The following is a 25,777-nucleotide window of genomic DNA, read 5'->3' as shown; positions in this document are numbered from 1 at the left end:
GCATGTGGTCTTTTTAACATTGGATTCATGCACATGTGAGTGATGGCCAGAAGTGGCAGAAATGACTAGTTGTCATTGAAGTTGCAGCATTGATCAATCAAGCCCCCAAGGTTGTTGTCGTAGGCCACTGGGCAGCATGTTCCATGTTGCATGATGGGAGTGCAGGTCACAAAGTGAATGTCCCACTGCAATGCAAACTGTGAAAGGACAGCAAGCTGGGCTGGGAGGCTGTATGAGCAGCCTTGTTTTTATTTTCCCCAGCATCCACACACAATTGATACATGTTGTATGTATCCTTAACCTGTTTCATAAAAAAACAGTTTTTAATATGTTTAGGAATATCTTGTCTGTTCTTTCATTAAAATAGTTTTATGTTGTTTTCTATTAGCAAAAAAGTACTTTAAGCTTAATTTTTCTTATGAAAGGTGATATATGACTGAAGTCATCAAAATAATAGTGATAAAAAAGAAGTGCATAAGTCATAAGCTATACAACCCATTCCAACTGCAGCATTTTCTTCCCCATAAAAGTGAAACTATGAAAAGTAATCTCAGTGAAACTTAGGGTGGTGCATGATGGCCATCTTCTGGTTGATTACGAAACCGCAAGCAGTGTGTAGTCACCGATATCCAACCTGTCCACTTAGTTGATTTTATTATCTTCTCTCTGCCAGTATGAATCAGTGCTTTACCATCACAGGCTTCTCGTGTAAACCTCCCCAACTGCACAGCTCCACTGTTTCTAGTCCATGTTGAAAGAAGCTAAGCACTGAGATCTGAAGGAGCGTAAGCTGGCGGAGGCACCAGCTGTTTGAACTGGGCAGCTTTGGGAACGTGCCAGTTTCTGCAGAGCAGTTGGCAGGCCAGCTGAAAGTGGAGTTAGTGTTTCAGGCAAAGGGCCTTTCTTTCACCGTGGTGCTGTTTACTAAAGAGCACAATATTAAGGCTACTTTACACCTATTCCACTGAATAAACACAAAGCAACCTTTGAGCTTTTCTTTTTATTAAGAGAAAAATAGACCTAACAAAAACAGTGTGTCTCCAGGTTAGCAGACAGATTCAATTATTAGGTTCTTATCCCGAGTACCAAGCTTAAAAATATGACCACTTGTAATAATCATCTAGAGAAGGCACAATAAAGTTGCCTGTGGAGGAAAGTGGAAGTTTGATTTTTATGTAGTACATAAACACACTGCATTACATTCAAGTGTCAGTCATAAAAAAAGACTTCCCTGAAGAAAAATGCGGTTCATTTACTTCAAATGATATTTCTACTGACTGTTTTTTTTAACATACTTTTTAAGGCTCTAGCTGGTTGTTTTTTCTTGTTCATACAGAATTAAGAAATACCTAACAGTTGAAACTTGAAATATGAGTGAGGTAATCAGCATCACTTTTGCTCTCACTTTTGTCAGAGTTGCACTGTTGTTGCATGGTTACAGTTATTAGAGCAGAGTGATTTGAAAGGTCTTCACTGCATTGCCATTCAACAAAGATATCAAGAGACACAAATAACAGCAGATGTGATGTTCACTTTGATGGATGACTGAACTCAAGTTTCAAGTCTGCATAAGCTGACTTTCATACCACATCTTACGAAGCCTGGATGTAATGAAAACACAATTAAAATGCTACATCATGCTGAAAGTATTCATTAGAAGTAATTCAGAGTAAAATTGCCTTCACTTTGCAAAACACTGGTATAACTCTTTACAAAGGTTATTGTTGAACAGATGTCAAACTGTTCTGCCTGGAACAATTATGGTTCATGGAGCAATAATCACAGACATCAAAGTTTGATCCAGACTCTGCTCTGTTTTCAGCTTAGAAAACAGTGTACTATTTTTTCTGATTTACAATATATGTAAATTAATTCATGTTCTATAATAAACGTTTGTAAGACGAATGTGTTTCATTCCAAAGCATCAATTCTGAGTCAATTGATACATAATATGGTTGATTTATATTTAGTCAGCATGAAGGCAACGTAACCAAAAGCAGTGTGTACTCTAAACGCATATGTTCCCATGTTTGACTCACCACCCCCTGAAAGCACAAACAGCAGCACTGACAGAACATGCTCTATGCCTTTATCTATGCTCAAATTGCTTCTGATTTTCCACAGGTAATTGGCATCAAATATATAAATCTTTTTTTGTGCACATCTGAGGCTCTTTGGTAAGACGATTTACTTGTAAAAAAAGAAAACTTTTCTTCCCCAAGTAAAATGGAAAATACTTCTGACACTGTTAAGTATGGTCTATGTGTGGAGCTGTGTTCCTTCACTCAACTGGAACCAAATCCTTATATACTCCTTCTACCTACTGTAGTCAGAGGTGTCTTAAGGGCAACAGGTGCATCAGAAAGGTTTAGTGTCAGCGACAACGTACTCCATGTCAGAAAATCAGAAAAAAAAAATCAGAAAATCAATCCTGTGCAACAGGCTTATGACTGGAGGGTTGGTGGTTTGATCCCCAGAAGGGGGGCACCCAGCACTTGAATGAATAGTGAAAAATAATGCTCTCCTGTCCCTGAACAGCTACTATTTGAGTGCCTTGGTGCAAGGCATGTAATCCCCAGCTGATACAGGGATACAGCTGAGCATAAGCTTGTGGTCCTGTGAAGCTCCCAGAAAGTGAATATATGTACTGTCAGGGTAGGGTTGTAAAATAACATCCTCAGCAAAATCTCTTCCTGTATGGATCAGTAATAGATTAATAATCACCATACATGCTATTATTTTTCTAATAAAAAATACTTAAGGTACCCTGTCCACTATAGAGATTAACATATATGACACAGTCGCATTTGAAAAAAGGCCTTTATTTAAATAGTATGGAGAACATGAATGACAGAAACAGGATATTGGTTGAAACTCAGATTTTATGAAATACACCTCAACTCCAGCAGTATGGCATCCGTCTGTGTTGTGGATCTATAGTGTCTGATAAAAACACACCAGTGACGGATATTGCGATTTATAAAGAAAAGTGAGAGAAGCCACACTGAATACAATAACCTTGTGCGGGAAGTTTGATGTCCAACACAGTGAACATTTAACAAATACAAAAATAAACATGTTTAACATTTTTTAAGAACTCTTTTTTGGTCACAAAAGAAATAAATAAAAACAATACAGTTATTAGGAGTCACTGTTGTCTGAACTGCAGTCACTGGAGTTGCTCGTGGCAGAATCTGAAGAACTGCTGCTGCTGATGTTTTGGGACGCAGCCTGACTGCTTCTCTCTGGTTGAAGGGAAGTAAAGAAAGGACCATGACCAATTAATTACGTCAGATGCCAATGTATCCTAGCAGTTAAATTCTTTGGATTGTTAGCACCTTAATAACTCAAATGTCAGAAAGGAAGCAAGTGGAAAGGCTTTGCACTCACTTTGAAACTTCTTAAACTTCTGATACAGACAAGACTTGACATATTGCTGCAGCGCCCGCAGAGTGGACGGCTTCAGAACCTCAAAGTCAATCTCGATCTCGTCTGGGTTGGTGTCGCACATTGAGGGTTCTCGTGTCTGAATGATGTGCACCACGCGACCCAGCTTCATGCCAGGTAAGCGATTAATGTCCAGGCTCAGCTGCTGCTTTTCGTCATACGTCATCGGCAGAGATTCATCATCTGATTCCCAGTCTTTGTTTTCCTTCCATGACTGCCTGAAATTCAAGACGAAGCAGTTAAAGGACGAGTCTCTATGGAGGTAATATACTATGTAAACAAAGTTGTTAGGTTATGTAAAATGTCATACCTGAAATGTGCATCACTTTTGGAATATGTACTGCCTTTACTGTTGTCCTTTTTCTTGTTCTTTTCATTTTTCTTCTTTGGTTTAATCACAGGGGATTCAGAGAGTGCAGCAAGCTGTTCATGAACAGCTTTGAGCTACATATAGAGTCAACAGAGATGCGTCACTGTGGTGCCATATAATAATATCAAAATAAAAGTGCCAGGAAAAATAGCAGCACCAAGAAACCAAACAAGCTGTATGCGAGAAGATTTACTGTATGCTAGGTACAGCTCAGCATAATAATTTATCAGTCAACAATATCTTCTCCTACCAATATTCTTTATGCATCGATTTCTCCCTGCTGCACATTTTTGAGCCAGAAGATAAGATGGTAGAAATTGTTTTGTTGTTATCGTAGTGTCCTGTTAGACCGCAGTGCAGGTCATTGTTGTGGAAGCATTTCAAATCTCATCACACACTAAACCTCTTTTACAATGTTGCTGTATAGAGCACAATTTATTGGTCCTGTGATCCCATTGTGTTTTTATATGTATATGTATATGTATATGTGTGTGTGTGTATGTGTGTGTGTGTGTGTGTGTGTGTACAAAATGATGCAAGTCACATGTTCAGGTCTCTTCCTGAGACCTGGAATAATTTAAGTTTGTGTATTTCAGATTCAGTATTTTCAGACAAAGACAACATCCCCAGGAAAATCATGCCACAGCACAACACATAGTCCTTTGCTGCAGACACTGCCCCAAGATTATTTTCATTCTTGATTATGTTGATTTTTTTTTTTTATTGATTATCTTGTCATGACATTGTGAAAAATGCAGTGACATATAACTCCTATAATATGTTGCTTGTAGCAAGTGTTTGCTTGAGCCAGTTGACAGCACAGTACACATACACGTGTGCAAAAAAACTGTGATGCTGGCAGATTAATGTGCAAAACTGAAACAGATGGCTGCAAAACATGTTGTTGCCTCCAGAAAAAACTCATCTAAAGTGGAATTAAAGCGAACCTTTTAATGATTTCATCGGTGGTTGAAGTTTTAACTTATACAAAAGCTATATTTTCATTTTATTTAATAATAAACAGAGGATTTTATAGTTAGTACATATAAGCTATGCATGCATTCATAAGAAAGGTAACAGGTCAGTGAATGAACGTGGTTGCAGTACATAGCAAGCCTTTGTTGTATAGAGATCTGTGCAGGAACCCACCTGTTCTGCACCCACCTGTTCTTGCAACTCAGCAAGGCGGGTGACACGCTCCTCTGCTGAGTCTGATTTGTCCCCACTGGATGAACTGTTGCCACTTATCCCACTGAAAGTGGCACTCTTAGTGGACGTGGCGCTCACTGGTGAAATCAACTCCACAGGCTCGTCTGGCATCTTTGCAAACCTCTTCTCAAACACGCCCTGAAGCAAACACAAGCACAAAGAAGAAGAATTGAGTGAAATGGAAACCCGAGCCTGGGGAACCAGTAAAAACATTTAATCTCTTGAACTGTGAGATTTAATCATTTAAAACACACCTGAAGTTTTCTGGCCTTTGTTACGACATCATGATGCAGAGGGTTGTATTTGTAGCAGTTAGAGAAAATTAACCTAACATCTGCAGCGAAACCTTGTGCATCCCGGTACTCTCCTCCATCCATCTTTTTCTGTTAAATAAGACAAAATGTTAGCAAATACGTTGAAATTAAGTGAACAGACGTGCTTGTATGTATGAATATATACTTTAACAGTGCTGAGGTCCATGGGATATTTAATGATGTCATGGTAATCGTGAAGTTGCAGAGCTTCAGCGTCGACAGGCTTGTAGAAAGGCCAGGCGTAGACTGTGTGCTTTTTCGAGAGCATTTCCTTCAGGATTTCGCTGCAGTACTTGAGCTGCTCGCTCTGTCTGCCCTGTTCAGTTTCATGTTGTGACAACTCCTTTTCTTCAAAGCCACTCTTAGAAGGATTGACAGCTAGGCCTGAGCTTTCACGTCTCCTCTTGCTTTCTGATAAATCACTCAAATTGTTTATGACGACTCCTGGCAACAAATCAGTGGTTGCCTCCTCCTTCCTTTTCAGCGCTTTCTTCTTCATTGGAACAAAAAAAAAAAACACCACAATAAGGTAAAATTCTCATGCTCTCAGGTTTTAAATTATGATGATTGGGGGACAGAGAAAACAAATGGGGACTCACTTTTGTGGCTGTTTCTGTTGTCACAGCTCCATCCGGCCCACCTGTATGCATTCATCAACACAAATTCAAAGAGAAAAAACTCAAATAAAATAGTCGAAGGTACCTTTAGATTTTTTAATTTTTTCTAGCTGGCAAAGAGTAGTGAAACAGCGATTTAACTGCCACCTGCATAGCCTGTACTAATTTGACACCAACACATGTCTATGTGTTGCTCCATGCAGATTTTTCCCCGCTAATTTATGAAGAGACGTTTAGGAGAAGTTTTTCTCAGGGGCACTGAATTTGTGCAAATATAAGATATAATTACAATATAAGATAATATTAGAGAAACACAATTACCACATTAATAGTTTTATACATTTCATAACTGCATTATAATTCAATGTGGAATGAGAAAAAATAACCAATTTCCACAACTGCAAAATTAAACCTTTGGTGATTTAAAAGGGAGGAGAAAAGTTTGAAGGCCTGAGCAGCAGCATTTCAAACAGACAGAAACAAGAGGAGTAGCAGAGGGTCAACAAAGTAATACAATGTTTTGCACAACTAATTAAAAACATATATACATTTAAAGAGAGATAAGTAGCCTAGCTCAATTTTCATACAAGTAATAGTTCATTACCTGGAGTGCTACTTTTTTTGCCCCTCACTTTGGCTGCATGAGGTAAAACCTCCACTTCCCTTTGAGGCATCTGGGAAACTTTCTGCAAGAAGATCTTTTCCAAGGCGAGGGCCATCAGTACTATGTCATCTGTAGGCTAGAGAACAGATGAAAATCTGTGAGGATTTACTTTCTGTGAGGCGAACCAGCGTGATGAATAGTCAATCATGAAGTTCCTCACCTTGTTATATATGTAGCAGTTGGTGAACATGGTGTTGAAATCTTGCATACATTCACTTGCACTCCAGTAGTAGTTGTTCTCCAGTCGCTTCTTGATGGTTCCCATGTCCATGGGAGACGTTATTATCGTATGATAATCCTGATTAAGAAAAAGAATCAACGTGTCAGATGAATGTCATCTTATTTTTTTCCTTTGTCCCACAACTTGAAAAGGATCTGTCAAAGTCTGACTGACAAAGAAGAGTTTGTTAGTGCACATTTCCTGTATACAACATTTAATGGGTTGACTCAAGCAGAATCATTCAACTTCACAGCAATTTGGGTCTTAATGTCACAGTTTTGGCCTCCCCCTTTCGTTGAACACAGCAGGACAAGAAACTCTGGCAGTCAGACAATCAGAAAAAAGTAAATCCTTAAATAATCCAGAAGCAAAAGCGAAGGTAAACTATAAAATAATTACCCAACTAATTGTTCTGATCATCTGAACACTAATGTTTCTTGCCCTGTCTGTCTACATAACCAATTTAAGTGATGGCCAAAATTATGTAAATTCAGACCAAACCCCTTTAACAAGATATCTAGGCATGCAGATAGTTCTGGTTTTATTTGCCAGGGTCCTGAAATATCAGTCTCTGAGATTTCCGCCTCCACAATAATTCAAAAGAGATGATGTTATTTCACAAACAATGTCCCAGTTACTGGGGATTAAGCCCAGTTTTGGGACCACTCAAGAAATAGTCCCTGTTCATACAATTTGTTTAAATTCTGGAACCAAAGCATTTACCTCAAATGAATATGTAATTAGTTAAATGCTGACTAACAGGTTAAAGATGCAGTGACATAGAATAAAGCTTATATTAGCAAATTTTAGGATTATTTGTAATGACTAATGTATGGTTATAAGATATAATTGAATAAGATTGAGACTGAATGGGACACACTCCAGTGTCTCTGTACTCACTGTGTTGTGTTGTTTAAGTGGGGTGTGCATGCGGATTAGGAGGCAACCAAAAACCAAGGGAGAAAGAAAAACAGCTTAGGGAGAAGCAAAAACATCAATAGCTGCAATGAAAGAATGATGAAAACAGAGGAAATTTAAGGATTCAGGAGCAATTTTACCCCAGTGTAAGAAAAGAGTGAAGTATAGTTTTTTTTGGGGGGAGGGGGATTTTTCCACAACGCAAGACAAACACATATATGACATTTTAGGCTAATCACTGTTACAGACAGTTACACTGTGGGGATTGGCGTGTGAAAAACAAAACAAACAAAAAACCCATCTAATTCAGGCATCCAAATCCTGTACACCACTTTATTTTGTTGTATATAATATTTTCTGTGCAGAAGTATAGTTGGTAACACATATACAACTGCCTTTAATAGGGATGTCTATCACAACTGTAGTGGCAACTGTAAAGCAGATTTAAAGTCACTACAGGTGCAGTAGATATGCGTTTCTTTCAGGATTTGTTTCCTGATGTGTTTCTGACTTGCAAAAACAGGGCATCAGAGTAGCTAAAAGAAATCACATTAATTACTTTTGTATTGATAAATAAATTAAATGCACAAACAAACACTCCCCACTAAAGCTTTGAAAGTTTGAAGGACATTTACATCACACAACATTTGCAAACTACTCACAGGTAGTCCAAGAGCGACTGCATCGACAGGCTGGTAGAAAGGCCAGGCAAACTGGTGCCGCCACAGGGATCTGATCACTACATTCTGCATGAACTGCAGCTGGTTGGTCCTTCGGCCCGGCTTGTTGGGGTCAGTTACCTCAGGAGGCGGAGGATTCACAACCTGTGGAGGAACTGGTTCTATCTCTGCTGACATGGTGGTGGCATCCAAAACTGACTGGTCTTCAAGAAATGAACACACAAGCTCTGCTGGTTTCTGTTATCTTCTGTAGCTTTTGTCAGTCAGCTCTTCCAAATCTCTGAGAGAACACCAGCCAGATTCATACATAGTTGTCACACCAAACAAGGTAACCTGTTGATATAAGAAAAAAGGTTGAGATAATGCGGTTGATTACAGATCAATCCCAAAATAAATACCGTCCCCTGACAACGTAGTCTCCTGCTACTATGGTTGATTTACTCCGATATTTTTATGCTAATTTGAGCCTTATTAGAAACAAACACCTAAATATATACAGCTCAATTAATTACGTCACCAAAGCTGAGATGCTGCACGCTGATCTGTTTAAATAAAGAATCCATTTTGATAGAAACTGTGTTTTTCAGATGCGGCAAAGTAAAAAGAAAATATGAAAAACATATGTTGAAACATTAATTTTTTTTATTTTTTGGAATCCAGTGATGTTACACTCAGAACAGACTACTTGCCCCTTTTGAATCCCATCACACGTATCAGAGCGTTGTAGGGCTGGTTTCGAATACTAAATGTAGGCTACTTCTCGCTTCTTATTCTGCCACAGTATTTGTTGAGTCTGTTCAAGAGTTATGACTTTTCATAACATATTTTATTGAACAAAATAACAATATTAATAACTAGAATGGCACTCTGTAGAACACATACCTCCACCAAGGTCAAACAATCTTACACATCTGTGTAGCTCTTATACTAGAAAAATAAAAGGAAAAAGGAGGTAGTCTGATAACATAATGATTATTTCATAAAAAATAGTAAGTCATAAGTTTCATACATTATTTCCTATTTTGCAATGTTAAGGAAAGTGATTAAAAAAATTCTGCCCATTTAACAAGCTCTGCACGTAAATTTAATAGGTTCTTCTCTGGCTCGTGCCCAATCCCTCCCTTTAGTGAAAATCAGTTCACTACTTTTTATGCATAATCCAGTTTACAATGAAAAAAACAGGCGCAGGTGAAAACAAAGCCTCCTTGACCACTTGGATTCAGACAGTTTCATCATGGTCTCAGATTTCCTTCATTCATATAAATGAAATGTCAGGAATTTGGCCAGCAGATGTCCCCATTTTTTCAAATGCTAACATGCATAGCAATGCCCAGGCCACATGGAAATACGTTGGGAAATATTGATTTTCTTTCTCCTAATTTTAAAGACAAGTTGGAAAGAAGTGCTTGCCTTTATAAGCATGATTTAAGAGTTTAGGGGGCGTGCTCATCAAATGTTGTGACATCAACCATTGTGGACAAAAGCAAAAACACAAATCTAATCAAATTACTGATCAAAACTGTGAACAAGACTTGATACAACGGTAAACTGACACATTTATCTAGTTAAATACCATAAAACATCATTTCTGCTGAGATGTTTTGATTTGCTCACATTAATTAATTTAAGTGGTTCTTCACACACCCCATCTACATGACTATGAGCTGTGCATCCATGTGCTCATGTTTTACAGCTTTTGTAGTTAATTCATGTGTTTTTGTTTACTTTTTAGACAAGTGGAGGGGAAGCTGTATTATTAGTGGGGAATGCAATGTTTGCTCCTATAGTTTATTATGTTAATGACAAAAAAGTTTTAATAGTGGCTTTCTCTAGATGGGGAAAAACGTGTAGTGAAATACTTGAATAATAAGAGGCCTAACGTTAATATAAAATGTAATTCTGGGGTGTTTTATTGTCACATTGCATAGGAAATGAGAAATAAAGTGAAACACGTGGCATTTCCCCCATAGAAGGTTTGGACAGAGAAACTATAGCTTCACCGATATAACATAGTTTATAGCAATAAACCATTCAACCAACTGGTTTTCACCTTTTGACAATGCTACTTTACGGTTGACATGTTACCATACGTGCTAACGTAACGCTGGACAAGAAGGCAAAGAAATAGCTTGCAAACTTTTTGAAAAAGAAAAATAAACATCGCACCATGCGGCTACAGGTAAAGCTAACGGGCTAAGCTGCAACTAAGCTAAGGCTTGGTGTGTTGTTAGCTTAACCTAATTCAGCGAGGTGGCGATAGTTAACGCCCACAGTGCCATTATTCGATACACACAAGGCGTAATTACATCTATTACCAAGTTTCATATTGCCAACTTGTGATTTTTCGAGAGTCCCGCTTTGTTTAGAGGTGAAGTTTTGAGTTTCAAAGTTTTTTCCTCAGCAGAGCCACCCTGCAGCTAACCTAGCTCTTATCTTCGAATATCGGCGGCAGAAACATGTACTTGTTTCGCTGGGGGTGACGTGAGAGTCACGAGTAAAAACGTACGAGACAAGCTACTAAAGTTATTACCAACTCGTCCAACTTATTCTCTTATGAAGACACGTTGGAACGTCAGTTCAGGAGCTGCTGTACTTCAGAGGACGCTGCTTCCCGCACAGTAGCCTGACTAGAGAGCCCAGTTATGCTCCACATCGTACCGTTAGACCGACGTTGAAGCCACGAACTGAGAAGTTTCCTCCTCCTGCTGCCTCTTCTTCTTCGTCGGTGTTTATTGGCGGTTGGCAAACAACTCATAGGCGCAATACCGCCACCTACTGGACTCGAGTGTGGAACACGAGCTTATGTAGGAAAAAAGTTGATTATTTTAGCGAAGTCAGTTTGTTGTAAAAACTTAATAAGGTCACCATATATTACCTACTTCCCTAAGAGACCCTACAATGAAAAATCATGGTAATTTTGCCCTCCTTAGTGACTGAAAAAGGTAATTTCTCTTATTTCCTACAATGAAGTAGTAGGCCACATGTTTGACTGTTTCTTGTTGGTTTCAGTGTATATATTTTACATTTGGATGCTTGTCTGTTTTATATAATTTATGGTTGAGTCCTGTATGACCTATTCTCAGACAGATGATGACATTTTCTTCCTTCTGTTTCCTGCCCTCCACCCCCCTAGCACCAACAGGTAATAAATACTAAATGTCAGGTTCATCGTCCTTCAATTCCTGCTGTGTATTGAGATCAACATTTGGCAAGAGGAATGACAAGGGAAACATGGAAGAAAATGAAACTGTGGAGCTCCACTTTAATTGGTGTAACCCTAAGTTTTCTGCCTTTGCATCACTTATTCACCTAAAACTTGTGAGATTTGTCTCATTATGTTCCCAGCAGTCTGTTATCACTTTTGGCAGGATTTTCATCACATTGTCCCTGGAGATTAACCCAGCATGCCAGTGCCTCTGATTCACTGTTCTGATTCTTAAAGACATGTCTCATTCCCACCTGGATTACTGATACTGGGGATGTTTTGGATGATCCACTTCAGGTTCTCAGGGCCTAGGCCTGTAATACATCTAACTTCCTAAGGTTTGATTCTGCTGCTGACATGTAACCTAAGCTACATATCCATAGTCCAAGACAGATTTCATGAGTACCCATCACTTTGTAGAGATGCTCTACTTGCCTGTCCAGACAAACAACAAAGTATGTTTTAAGCTTCCTTGTCATTAGCTTTTCATCAAACCAATCCCCAAGACATCTAATAGCTCTTATTTGCTCCAGAGGTTCATAAAATGTTAAGGAGATTGGTGCAATTGTATGCCGCCTTGAGAGGCAAATTACTTGTGTTTTTGCCACAGATGGTTTGAATCCCCATTTAATTGCCCATTTTCCACTTCAACTATTGCAGTTCACATTTTCTTACTGATATCTTATGCACAAAGCCCCACCAACCACACACAAAGATTTTCCTATGCTTTGTTCAACCTGAGACAAGATGCCATTGATCATTATGTTGAATAATAATAGACTACATACACCACCTTGTGGAATTCCTTTCTCCACTGAATACTCTTGAGTTTGTATAGGCTACTGTTACACCATGTACCTTCCACATACACATCAAACAATGATCATCAATAAATTCTTCAATAACTAATCAATCAGTGCATGCTCTCATTCCAAAAGTAAACATGGATACTGCCTACTGTACTGGAGTTTGTAGAGACATATAGGACCAATATATATTCTAGTAATATAATATGATATAATATAATATAATATAATATAATATAATATAATATAGAGTATTAATATTAGTGGTGACAAAAAAATGAATGAATGAAGTGAACAAAACAATTCTTCACTTCGACACTCCAGCCAATATTCATAAACATCTCCTTATCTTACATTATTGCCCTATGGTTAAAAAGGTGGTCAAAGTTAGATGTATTGGTGGTTATGTATCAGAAACAGAGCACATTATTAAACATAAATCTAATTTCTAAATGTGCCACAGTTAGCCAAGATGAGCTAATCTGCAACTGCAGTCACCCAGATACATTGCTATAAAGTACCCATAAGAAATTATAATGGCGAATTAATTATAAGGCAGTAAAAGTAAAATTAAATTGTTTATAGCAGGGCAAAGCTGGAAAAACATATTTAAAACAATTCAAAAATAAAGTGACTAAAATATTTATCTTTCACACTTAAAATGTCCCTCATTAGTTCCCGTTACTTCTGAGTGTAACGCGCATGCGCAAACAAGCAACACCACACCACATTCCCCGCTTCTCCTCGCAGCTTCCTCCTCGCAGACAAACATTCAGGAGCAAGCTGACTGCTATATGCTTCCTACATGATCGTCTGAATAAATGTACGTGCGTTTCTCTCACCAGTCTTTACGAGGAATAACATTCTGATCGCGGAGCTGCAGTTAATTCCCGTGAGTATCGTCTAACCACTGATTCCTCATTGTTTGAATGGAGGGCCCCTCCGTGGCAGCTCTGGCGATTTGTCAACAGCATCAATCAATTTAAGGCAGACGGAATGATCATACTGTATTTAGCTCTTGTTATAAAACCAGTGGGTTTAATATTTAGAGTTATCTCTTTCTGTCAGAGTTCAAATCTTAAATACTGAAATAAATATCGTATCTACACTGGGATGTTAGTGTCAATTTGGCTCGAGAGGTTCCGTTGCAGCCTTTGTTTGAATTTTCCTGTTACAGCTTTATTACATTTAAACACGAATTGCCATCGAGCCATTTGAAATGAACACAAACTGGCCTGAGATTACTGTGTGAAATGTTTCTGTTTACGTCTTTAAATATTTACAAGACAAGTTAGCATTAGCTAGCTAAAGCTAATTGAGAAAGGCTACATTCATAGCTAAAGGAGAAATCAATCGAACAGATCAGGTATTTTTAACCACTAAACACCAGTAGAAAATCTGTACCCTTTGCTAAGCGGTTAGTGTTCAACACTTACTGAGATTACAGTGTCATTTCCAGAGGCTGCATAGCCATGAACTGGCTCCCCTCTGTTAAAGGTTTACAAGATTAGCATACGTATCAAAGCAACCACTGGGAATTTAGATTTGATCGTTTTGTCAATGAAATATGGCATACAAATCTCTTGGAGGGACCATTGTTACAGCTTTAATTATTATGGACACGAACCAATGCAAATACATTGTGTAATTACTAATGTAGTCTATATTTTGTAGTCTTAATTAAACACTAATGCATCATCATGTGTTGTCTTGTGTTGTGTTGTGTTGTGATACTGGCGAGTAGCTGCTTATTGGAGACCTTTCTAAATATGGAACCGTTTGGCTGTTTCACATTTGAATATGTAAACCCTTCATGATGCCATTTCCCACAAAACTCTCAGGCTGCAAGCACATTTCTGTCCTTGGTTGTCTGAATGTAACAGCACTGACTAACTTCTAAAGAATTTCATTCTTAACTTATTTCAATGTCTGCTTCTTCTCTGTGTCAGGATCCTGCACAATAAATGCTGATTTCCTCACCATGGCAACAGAAGATAAGAAACCAGACACAGATACAAAACCTCCAGTTGCACCATCAGCTTCTGCCAGTCAAAGCAAGGTTTGGATTTCTTGAATATTGTCAGTGTTTCCTGCAGTGTCTCTTAACTCATTAGTTTTTATGGTAATTGTAAATGAGGAAATATCAAGTGGTTCTTGTCTAATTACAAACTAATGCTTGCCCTCTTGTCACACGGCTGGGGGAGAGTTTTAAATGTCATGACGTGTTTTCATTTACAGTCTGCACCTGCCAAGCCAAACTACAGCCTGAAATTCACATTAGCGGGCCACACGAAAGCCGTCTCCTCCGTCAAATTCAGTCCCAGTGGAGAGTGGCTCGCCAGCTCATGTGAGTTGTTTTACCATTTTTCACATATGACTAATCAATTAACAAACTCTACTGTAAATTATCTATATGGGATTTTATTATATGCCCTATCAGTGTTAAGCCATTTTGTAAAAGAAACAAGAAACACCCGTTTACAGCAGTGAATCTGGTTTTACGGAGGCTACAGCAACAGTGATTGCACATTTATTTTGTCTTTACAGCTGCTGATAAACTCATCAAAATCTGGGGAGCGTATGACGGCAAGTTTGAGAAAACCATATCTGGACATAAACTTGTGAGTTTATCACACTCTCACCTTTGCTGCGGTGTTGATGCTATTTTGTTTGATGTTTTGAAAAATGGGATTGTATTTGTCAGGTGGAGCAGTTGTAGCATCGGCGATAAAGAAGCCACAGCTGCACGCATCGATAAAGCTGTGGTTTTGTTATGTTGCACACCTGCTGTGCTAATCAGAGCCTTTAGTGCTATGTGACTAATTAGTTCCTGTGACTCCACAGGGCATATCTGATGTGGCCTGGTCCTCTGACTCCAACCTCTTGGTGTCTGCATCAGATGACAAAACCCTGAAGATCTGGGACGTCAGCTCGGTAAGAGACTGAAACAGTTTTGTACAACTGGCTTCCCAATTATGCCAAACTAAACGTGCAGGAGAGTGTGACCGGTCAGGCCTTGTTGCAGCGTCTTGTAACATTATAAATTCATGAAGTACAAACATTAAAATCCATGCACACCGTTTGGATCCATATCTGTGGTTCCAGCTCATGTTTAAATTTTTTATCCCCGTTGAAGCAGCAGCTGCTTCCACTGTGTTAGCTGAAGACGGTCTAATGCTTCTTCTGCTCCGGGGTGAGGAGTAATTGTTCACCTCTGTTCCGCTGCCAGCGAGAATGTGACAATTCAGCTGCTTTTTATTTTTCTTTCATCCAGGGAAAATGCCTAAAAACTCTAAAAGGTCACAGCAACTACGTCTTCTGCTGCAACTTCAACCCCCAGTCCAATCTTATCGTGTCAGGATCGGTGAGTACGAAGCCTTTGGCATGAAACAAGCAGTAAATGGAAACCAGATGTTAGACCTTTTCCAAAGCACTCACTTCGAGCATTAGAAGCATGTCTCTGCGAGGTTTAAAAAAAAAAAAAAAAAGAAAAAAAAAAGAGAGATGAATGTTTGTCTTTTTTTTTTTTTGGCGTCTAGTTTGACGAGAGTGTGAGGATATGGGACGTGAAGACTGGGAAATGTTTGAAAACATTGCCAGCTCATTCTGATCCAGTCTCTGCTGTAAGTTATTATTTTTAAATTCTTAACATAAGTTCAATCTTCCAGACGAAAGATTAACATGATGTCGGTAACGTGATGATCCGTGTCGCCTCACAGGTTCATTTCAACAGAGACGGCTCCCTCATTGTGTCCAGTAGCTATGACGGCCTCTGGTGAGAACAAACTATATTATTTTGTTTGGTTTTCTTTTTGCACACACATCACAATAGTCAAAACAATTAAATGCAATAAGGTTTTTTTTTTTTTAATTTGTAGCCAAGTACACTGTCAGTCGTGTTGCCTCTTTGCCTTCAGTAATAGCACAGTAGAAATGTCAAGCAGCGCTCCTCATTAGCAGATTACTACACAGTCAGTTTAACACGTAATGGATCTTGAAACTTATTTGCCACCGCACAGCATGATGTGCCACTATGCTCTTATGTAATAAAGAAAATAATTTAAAGTCTCGCCTCTTTAATAAAAATGCGTAGGAGGGGGCTTATCAGCAAATGCCTTGTCAATATTTACAAATGTAAATGTGTATTCAGACATGTCGTACTACAGAAGCAACAGTGTGCCTGCAAGAGGCAGATACATTCTGTTTGCAGATGTAATTAAAATTCTCATTGTATTGTTACATTGGTGCAGAAATGCTAATTAGTATTGGCACTGCCACAGCATTGTAAAAAATGGTGAAGCTACGCTAGCTCTGCTCACATACTGTGGACTGGCTTGTTTGTTGCATCTGTGATTGAGTAGTTGTTTTGTTTTTCAGTTGACATTGACCAATCAGGGGAGAGCAGCCAGACAGATATGACTGAGAAATGGGCAAACATGCTGTTTAAGGCTCCAAATAACAGAAATGACATAAATAATGTGTAGTAACCAACAGTGTGTTAATTTTCATGTGTTGTCAGATGTCGAATTTCTTAGTTCAGAATCTCAAAACGACCATAAAACAAATTCCAGCTCTATTAGCTTCATAACCAAGCCCCAGTTAATAAGCTGCTGCTGTGTGTGTGTGTGTGTGTGTGTGTGTGTGTGTGTGTGTGTGTGTGTGTGAGTGTGAGTGTGTGTGAGAGAGTGAGAGAGAGAGAGAGAGAGAGTCTGTAGCTGTGAGACACCAGTTCTCTTATCACCAGTGCTTATATTAAAGAAAATAAGCTCGTCTGATTTGCCTTTGACAGGAACTGGCAACACTCCACACAGAACATATCTGTGTCACTGAGCTGCAACCAGACGGAGTCTTTCTTCCATGTAGTGAAGAAATGCTCTGCTTCACTGTGTATTTTATTTATTTAGTTTTTTTCTAATGGCTTTCTTTTGCTGCTGCCACTTCTTTTTAAATCCGGATTTCATGGCAGTCAACAGAATATGAAGATGGCAAAATACATTTAAGAGACTAAACATGAATAATACTCTCCATGTGGGAGTTAGGTGTCGTGACAGTGCCTGAAACATGTAGCTGATGTGTATGGATTATATCTCCACTGTGTGTGTCTGTGTCTGTGTACGTATTCTAACAATGGAATATTTTAACAACTTTATCAACTGCTAATTAAATCGTTTTTTTTTTTACATTCACAGCCGAATCTGGGACACAGCCTCGGGGCAGTGTTTAAAGACACTCATAGGTAAGATCATCCATCTTCAGTCCCCTTGACCTGGTTCGGTTGAATCTGTTACAGCAAACAGTGGTTAAGATCAGTGACAGAAAATCCAATTTCTTTGTGAATTATGGCATAAACTGTGTGACAAAGTCAGTATTTATGTATTTATTGTTCTTGTGCTGACTCCTCTGTCTTCTTCTTTGTGTTTATATTAGACGATGACAACCCCCCTGTGTCATTCGTGAAGTTTTCCCCCAACGGAAAATACATCCTGGCTGCTACACTGGACAAGTGAGTGTTGAGTCCCTGCAGCTCCTGTTTGTTTTAGTTTTCATTATGTCATTTATCTGCTTCCTTTTTGCACGTTTTTCACCAGCAGAGAGCAGCATAACACTATAGTCAGCTTTCCTCACCTCCAGGTTTATACAAACAGCAGGTACATGAAGTGAACATGAATAAAATATTGTTGATTTTTACATTGTTTTGCTGTATTTGTGTTTGTTTTCCAGCACGCTGAAGCTGTGGGACTACAGCAAAGGAAAGGTGAGCTCAACTGTTCATGTATAAGTCACTTGTTTACACTGTTTTCAAATATAATCTTTTTGAATTATTATATAATTTGACCTACAAAGGTGTAAATTAGAACGAATCAGTCTCATGTTTCCAGTCTAGTTTAATATATTTATATGCAAATCTCTACTACCTTAATGTTGATAATGATATGTTTAACCTGATAATTACAGTAAATTATTCTAATCTCTTAAACCTTTGTTTACTAGTGAATACAATAATCCAGTTTGTGCTGCTGGGAATATTTTTGACAGTGTGATTCAGATGTTTATTTTATTCTTCGTGTTCCATCTTTCCAGTGCTTGAAAACGTACACGGGCCATAAAAACGAGAAGTACTGCATATTTGCAAATTTCTCCGTCACCGGTGGAAAGGTAAGAGCTCCTGTTCCTCTGAGTGTTAACCACTCATCTTTAATGTAACATGTAACTGCTGTTCAGTGTCTCCCCTGGACTGTTTGTGTAATCATTTACACTTTCCAAGTAACTGGCCATGTGCAGATGAGTGTAACTCGCACCTAAAAGCTCCGCGGCTGCTCTCTTGCAGTGGATCGTGTCGGGCTCAGAGGACAACATGGTTTATATCTGGAACCTGCAGACGAAGGAGATTGTGCAGAAACTCCAGGGCCACACAGGTACAGCACACACGTCGTCTTACTTTGTTTCTGAAAGCACACATTTCAATCGAAATTAATCATGTGGTTCATTTCTGAAGGAGAAAAGACAGAATTCTTTTTTTTAAGACAGATATTTGGGGTGTAAATAAATGGTCTTCTGAACTATTCGAAGCTTATAAAACTTTAATTTGCATTTCTAAACACCGTTTCAATTTTCCATCTCATCGCTTCCTTTCAGACGTCGTCATCTCGACTGCCTGCCACCCGACAGAGAACATCATCGCATCTGCGGCTTTAGAAAATGACAAAACCATCAAGCTATGGAAAAGCGACTGCTAAGCCCTCTTGGATCTTTTTGGGGGCTATTCATATCTTTTTTTTTTTTTTTTCTACATTTTGTTGTAAGAAAAGAGGACGTTTTTTTCTAACAGAGAGCACCTGCTGGATGCAGACGGCTTTCGGGTAATGAAATTCAGCACGGAGAGCCACACACACACACATACGCACCGTATCAGCCGAGGCTAGTCCTGCAGCGGACGTGTTCCCCCTTGTCGCATCTGAGATCGTTCATCAGTGGTTTCTTTTTACCCCACACGTGCCAGATTTTGTCGTCTCAGAAGGGAAATGGGTGAATTTTGTTATACAACACCGCTCTGGTGCTTCAGTATTTTTTTTTAACACTGCATTAACCCTAATGTCACTGCTGCATACCGGCTCCCACACACTCATTTATGGCCTTGTATAATACATCTAATAATTCGGACTTTCCCCCCCCCCCCATTTCTTTTGTCTGTGTAACTGTAGGGTTGTCTAAATTTCTTCAAGGTGGAGGTGACTTTGACATCAAGCTTCACATTTCAGTAAAAAAAGAGAAAAAAAAAGAGGTACCTAAAACCCTTCTGTCTGTTATTTATTCAAGTGGTGCCACAGTTACTTCTCTTTCTCTCCTTAACATCAAATGTCAGATCTTAAGTAAGCGCTGTGCCATACCATAAGATATTTTCAGAGCTTGAACCAAGTCCATAACACCTTAAAATGTGATGTCACATATACAATATTTTGAGAATTACAATCTACAATATTGAAATGAGTATTTTCTTTTTACAATCCTACTGGAGCCTTGACTTGAGATCCCTCCTCTCCTAATGTTAATATTTTACAGTTCACCACAGTGACCAAATGCATTTATTTTGTGTTGTAGTTGTACATAGTACGCCGTCATGTACTGTGATTGGATTATTTTAGCTGTTGTTTTTTTTTTTTTTTTTATAATTACTGCTTTCTGATTAGCTCATAGTTCTGCACACAAAGCCAGCAGCCTCTGTTCTCTATAGTTAACCTGGATTTTTGTGGAATCTGTTTTGCATTTGACAGCTATGACCTGCAACTTAATAAAACCAGTTTTTGTATGTTTCATGTTACCGAGTCATGAGTGAAAACATCTTGTTTGGAGTGTGTTTTCGGGATCCGTTAACAATCAACTCAGCGTCAGTCGAGCTCACTTTAAAGTTTTTTAATAACTTTTTTTTTTCTGTCCATGAAGGAACATCAGAGAACAACCCACAAAGAACAGATGACAAAAATTCCACCTCCTTTTTAAAAATAGACAAAAAATATAATGAAGACAATCCCGTCTTGCAGCGACAGGTTGAAAATGGCGAAGTAAAGGCGACACAGTTTACCAAGGTGCCAAAGCCAACCATTCCTCTCATTTAATAATCTGAAAATGTTCTCTTGCCTCGTCAAATAAGCTTTTCCACAACGTATACAACAGCCCACAGAAGAAAAGGCAAAGAACAGAGCACATAAGCAAGGGATAAAATTACCTTTGTACAAAAATAGATCTTTTTCCAAGTGTTTTTTTTCTTTTTTTTCTTTCTTTTTTTTTAACTTGAACATTTTACTGTCTATGCAACAAAGAAAGCAGTGATTGTGTCACAAGCTCAGCTTTTCCTGATTACATTTTTTTGAACATACACTTGCCAAGCAACACGTATTTTGGAGGGTTTAAAGACTTAACCTTTTTGTTTTCTCTCTTTCATAGTTTTTTTGAGGTCCCATAAACTGCTGAGAAGCTGGTTCTTTTTGAGTTTGGAGGTGCTGCGATTCTGCTGGTTGATTGAGAGTACTTTTATAAAGTCAAGGTTGAAATGTAAAAAAATAAAACAAACAAACAAACAAAAAAAACCCTCAGATATTTGTGAAAAAAAGAAAACACCATAAAACTCTGAGTTGAAGAACACCTGGTGCGGAACAGTTTGGTCTGAAAGACTTGTCCCCCTCTGTCAATGTTGGAAATACTCAAGGAACAGATCTGTTATATATTTATAAATATATACACATATACATATTAACAAAATATAGCTTTATGTTATAAAGCATTCATGTAGATTATCATTCCGTGTGGGTGATCGTTTCTTTTATCTCGTCGAGAAGATCCTTGTCTGTCCATTTCCTGCAGGGGAGTGAGCTCCCACATCATCCACTTTATGGCTTAAGATACCTGCAGTAACCAATCACAGTAAACTAATAGCAGGAGACCTCGTGACACTGACGACAACAGGAGGATAATAATTTTAAAGTTGGGTCACCCTGTTGGAAAAAAAGAAACATTTAATTGCTTAATATCTGCTTTTCTTGATTAAGAAATGTCGCCCGGTGTTACAGAAAAAGCTGAATGTGAGTAGAGCTTCTCTTTGCCATAATGCTTAAATTGACAGTTTTTTTTTTTCTTTTAACAGACAAACAAGTATCATTTTCCAGAATATAAATACTGTAAACCGAGCTCAAGCTGGCAGTTAATACTGTCACCTGGATAGTTAGTAATAACACAGACCACCTCATTGAAACTGTTGAGTAACAATAAAACAACAAACCAACAGGTCATACTGAAGTTATTGCTACTTATTTTCAGTTTTTAACAAGCACAGACACTGAGGTTCTTGTCTGATCCAAAAGAACATTGATGATAATAACACTGTGAGAAAGTGCTGTCTTGTTGTCTGATTAAATACTTGTAGAAAAAAATTCAAGTAATGTTGCAGTGCTGCTTCTCTTCCACTAGAGGGAGCTCACAGCTCTTAAATCTCACGCCAAATCCCTCACACTCTCGCTCTCTTCTCCAAACCGCTCTGAGACTGAAAGTAAAGGTCGTCGTCCTGCTTGAAGCATACAGTATCTGACATTTCAATGCTGGCATCTGAACTGGGTCTTTGCTTTTTCTTCATAAGGAAAAAGATCAGCGGATGTCTGGGGATCAGTTTCTCAGGAGGTGGATTAACGCCCCACTGGAGGCCCTTCAGTGATGCACGTCTGTGAAAACCGGCCCCAAGTCACCCTGAAAGTTTGACATATGGTCATCGTTTCAGTGGTGTTTTGGTCAGAGTCACCACTGCCATGGAGTCCTGATGGTGGCACCAGAATAATTTGATACTTTTTCAGACTTTTCTTTTTTCTTTTGTTGAAATTATGTTCAATTAATAAATTTGACAAACTGAAAAAAAAAAAAACTAATAAAGTAAAATAAACTGAACTCATAGTGCGGATCAGAAGCTGACAACTGGCCAATAACAGCTCCTTTTACCGCTCTGTGGATTGGCCGTCATTTCACTTTTAAGTGACAATTTAAATGCTTAAAGTGGAACTGTAAACGTTAAAGCAGTAAACAAACAGATAAAATATATCAGGCACATGGAATACCAAGAAAAGATTTATAAGCCTTTTTAAAATCAGCATTGTTATTCAATTTTAAAATTCAGTTATTATTTCATAAAAAAGGGCAATAGAATCTTTAAATGGCAAATGTAATTATCTTATTTTGCTTTTTACTTTGAGTTTTTAAATGCAAAAATAAATTGGAAATCGAATTAACCTTTTGAATTCATTAATTAAATGTTAAGGGATTTAAAAAAAAAAAGTATTTACGTGGCACTATCAAGACTCCATACACTCAGTGTGACCACAAACTGATGAAGAAGTAGTTAATATGTGAACACTGAAGGGAAATCCTTGAATTTAATTCTCTTTCAGTCATTTTCTCTTGCTCTGCTATTATCTAGCATGTCCATAACCTCCACTGTGCTCCACTGTACCATAACACACTGTCAAATAGCTGTTTGTTTTCTATGTAATGAGTCACAGCTAAATAAACTGGTACAGAATCAAATATCTGAATAGTGGGGAAAATAACTTCAATTAGATTTCTGCTCCAGGAAATGATTACAGTGGACCCACACCTCACAAACACCTGTTTTAAAAGGAATCAGACCTTTCTGAGCTGTTAGAATATGCACCCGCTCTGTGGACAATCTTTGGAAATGCACTTGATGCATAGTTTTGCAGCAGCTGCAGCATTTAGAGAAAAAGGAGAAGAGGAAAAAAAAAAACAACAAAAAAAAAAAGCAGAATATGGGCATAAAGCATGTTTATACATAACATGGAGACATTTAACATTTCAACTTGAGTGACACTTGGTTGTCCAGAGAAGTGCAGAGAGAGCGAGTGTGCGTGACCCTCTGAGGAGGGCAACAATTGGGGCGTGCCTGATTGGGCCGGGGCCAAATTCCACCTCAGAGGTCGATTACATCAACATCAGCTCTCCATTTAGGAACCCGACTCCACTGTCATGAGGTTAAGTGCCAAGTAACAAACAAATAAACAAAATAATGGCTCTGCTGCATCAACACGCACTTCTCCCGCATTTTGTAAATGTTTAAATGAGTGTCAGGAACTGAAGGTCTGAGGGATGGAAACAGAGGTAATTGTGCATTGCTGTTGTTAAAATGAAAAACTGAAAATAGCGTCAATACTGTATGCGGTTGTAACTTTCTGTACAGGTAGATATGAGGTGTTTTGAAAAGCTAATACCCGCCGCTTTGAGCAGAGGGGATTGTGGAGGTGTAAATGGTGTGCTCAAATTCACATGAAATGACGAGTGGGGAGGTTGGACGTGGGACGGAAAGGAGCTCAGGGGCTGACGAAACAACAATATCCCCCCCACAGATGAGAACGAGCGCTCGCTTTCCAGCCATCCGAGTTCGATGTGATCTCTTGAAAGCTTCCGATGAAGGCCAAATGTTTAAAAGAGGATGACAAAAGTTGTTCCAAGCTGCTGAGCCTGCTGGTTGCCTTTCAGAGCATCCAGTGATGCTCATGCAGCCTAAAGCTAGCGTGAGGCTAATTTACAACAGCCAGCGTTTTTCCTATGTGCAGAAAAGAACAGCGCAGATTGTACATAACAAACTCTCAAGCATCTCTTTCTCGATCAATACGTTAACTGAAGGGCTGATTAGTGGACTAACAGGTCGTCCTCCCCGATGTTGCACAGTGCTAATAGAGTAAGACATGGTTGTATTTGTTGGAATTGGGCAGAGACCTGAGGTTTTTGAACACTTCCAGTCTTGTTAACCTACCTCTGAGTTCTACTACTCCAGAAAGCTCACACTTCAAAAAACAGCTAGTGCAAGACCTGATGTGTTCAGTCGAGTCAGGCAGGAACGGACGAGTTCCTTTAAGCAGACATCTTCCCCCACCGTCCCTCCCCAAAGTAAGTTCAGTCCTGAAAGACGGAGAAGGCTCAGGTCCAAGTCTAGACAGCCTGAGGCTCTCCGAGTCCACGATTGTCCCGATCACAACGCTGAGTGTCCAAATATGACATCATCACCGTTTTTTTTTTTTAATATACCTGGAAGCATAACCGTGGGTGTTTAAAACCTGATCATTTCTGCTTTTTCTCGTCAAGGTGTAGGAACAGCAAAGATGAAAACGATGGCTCAATACGTTTCTTTTGTCCTCTGTCCTTCCTCAGTTCAGTCCACTGTTGTCGTCACTCGTGTTGTCGTGTGATTTTCATATATATATTTCTTATTTATATATTTTTACAAGGTATAAAACAGACCCACAGACATGATGATTTCATTGTTTCGAAACACATCAAAAGGGAGCCGAGGAGCGAGGGGAGGGAGGAAGGGAGAGGTTCTCCGTCCAAAATCGTCACGTGATCTGTCCCTTGCTGGAGACAGGATTTTTAAAAAAGGACCCTGCTCCTGATCCATGGCTGGTGGGAGATGTAGGAGGAGGAGGGAGGGAGGGAGGAGGAGAGGAGAGGGGCGAGGGCTCAACCCCCTTACGCTATTATGTCATTTGATGTGGAGCCTCTAGCATCTCCATGAGGAAGGTGTCGATGGGCGTGTCGCCGATGAGCTTAAAGAAGAACAAGTGCTCCAGACACTTCAGGCCGATCGAGCGCAGCGCTGGTAACCGCAGCAACAGCTTGGCAAACCTGTCACAACACAAGACCAAACGAAAACACTTGACTAAAATAAAACATCGGCATGATACATCTGACAGGAAGAGGGAGGGAGAGGAGATGTTCTCGAAGCAAAACAATCTTAGTACAGACTACATGACTAATACCACAAATACCTACAGTATCATCAGTATAATGTGCAGCTGCCACGTGTTGGGCCTCATGCAAGAAGCACTCATATGAACAAATTCATTCTCAAGTATTACATAAAAGTTATTTAAGAGAATGACTTAGAAGTTTTTCTTAGGTACAGAGGTTACAAGCGGTCCAGGTGCGTAGTACCACTTGTGTATAGATCATACTTCATTTGTTTGACTTATAATTGCATATAATTAATAATATTTCCTGTTTGTTGACATGACGACAGACCCTTGTTTCTGTTTCTGTTTTTGTCTGCTGATTTCCAACAGCAGGACTTGAAGCTCCATAGTGTGAGGTTCTTTTTGTTTTTTGACTTTTGAGTAACATTTTTGTGAATGAAACTTGCCCACGAACAGAGTGGAAAAGCTCCTCATGAACAGCTGGCATTCATCAAGCTGAAACGATCAATTTACGACAAGTTTGTGCAGTGAGGAGAGTTCGACGGCTCCGACTTGGAGGTCTCATACAAGCAAGCCTCATG

General features: G+C 39.0%; 3 protein-coding genes across 5 annotated transcripts in view; 1 reads left to right on the top strand and 2 right to left on the bottom strand.

Annotated features, from left to right (window-relative positions):
* Positions 1–2,804: 2,804 nt before the first annotated feature.
* LOC111655959 (bromodomain-containing protein 3-like) lies at positions 2,805–11,108 on the bottom strand. 2 transcript variants are annotated; one of them, XM_087174313.1, is made up of 11 exons: positions 10,970–11,108; positions 8,422–8,772; positions 6,782–6,919; positions 6,562–6,697; positions 5,940–5,980; positions 5,486–5,833; positions 5,281–5,409; positions 4,967–5,164; positions 3,758–3,891; positions 3,391–3,665; positions 2,805–3,245 (listed from the first exon to the last, which is right to left on the bottom strand). In XM_087174313.1, the coding sequence occupies exons 2-11, from the start codon at positions 8,614–8,616 to the stop codon at positions 3,142–3,144; spliced, it is 1,698 nt and encodes a 565-aa protein (XP_087030439.1). In that variant the 5' UTR covers positions 8,617–8,772; positions 10,970–11,108; the 3' UTR covers positions 2,805–3,141. The 2 variants fall into 2 exon arrangements, with proteins under 2 accessions (XP_087030439.1, XP_087030440.1); XM_087174314.1 differs by having other exon boundaries at positions 5,486–5,830.
* Positions 11,109–13,167: 2,059 nt separating this feature from the next.
* wdr5 (WD repeat domain 5) lies at positions 13,168–20,264 on the top strand. Its single transcript, XM_023407525.2, has 14 exons — positions 13,168–13,342; positions 14,400–14,509; positions 14,689–14,797; positions 14,998–15,071; positions 15,295–15,384; positions 15,725–15,814; positions 15,990–16,073; positions 16,170–16,225; positions 17,640–17,686; positions 17,878–17,953; positions 18,172–18,205; positions 18,532–18,606; positions 18,779–18,866; positions 19,087–20,264. The coding sequence occupies exons 2-14, from the start codon at positions 14,432–14,434 to the stop codon at positions 19,185–19,187; spliced, it is 1,002 nt and encodes a 333-aa protein (XP_023263293.1). The 5' UTR covers positions 13,168–13,342; positions 14,400–14,431; the 3' UTR covers positions 19,188–20,264.
* A 271-nt stretch (positions 20,265–20,535) lies between these two features.
* rxraa (retinoid X receptor, alpha a) overlaps positions 20,536–25,777 on the bottom strand; it is a 107,240-nt gene continuing 101,998 nt past the window's right edge. For both annotated transcript variants that reach the window (XM_087174312.1, XM_023407524.2), the window contains exon 11: positions 20,536–25,128. In XM_087174312.1, coding sequence (XP_087030438.1) covers positions 24,981–25,128 — 148 coding nt within the window. In that variant the 3' untranslated portion in view covers positions 20,536–24,980. The remainder of the gene's footprint in view (positions 25,129–25,777) is intronic.

This window comes from Seriola lalandi, unplaced genomic scaffold (assembly GCF_002814215.2).
Source record: "Seriola lalandi dorsalis isolate HSWRI2012SDOR001 ecotype SW California unplaced genomic scaffold, Sedor1 jcf7180002054337, whole genome shotgun sequence".
NCBI classification, from domain to species: Eukaryota; Metazoa; Chordata; class Actinopteri; order Carangiformes; family Carangidae; genus Seriola; species Seriola lalandi.
The sequence above is the reverse complement of the archived record's forward strand: the minus strand, read 5'-3'. Positions and strand labels throughout refer to the sequence as shown.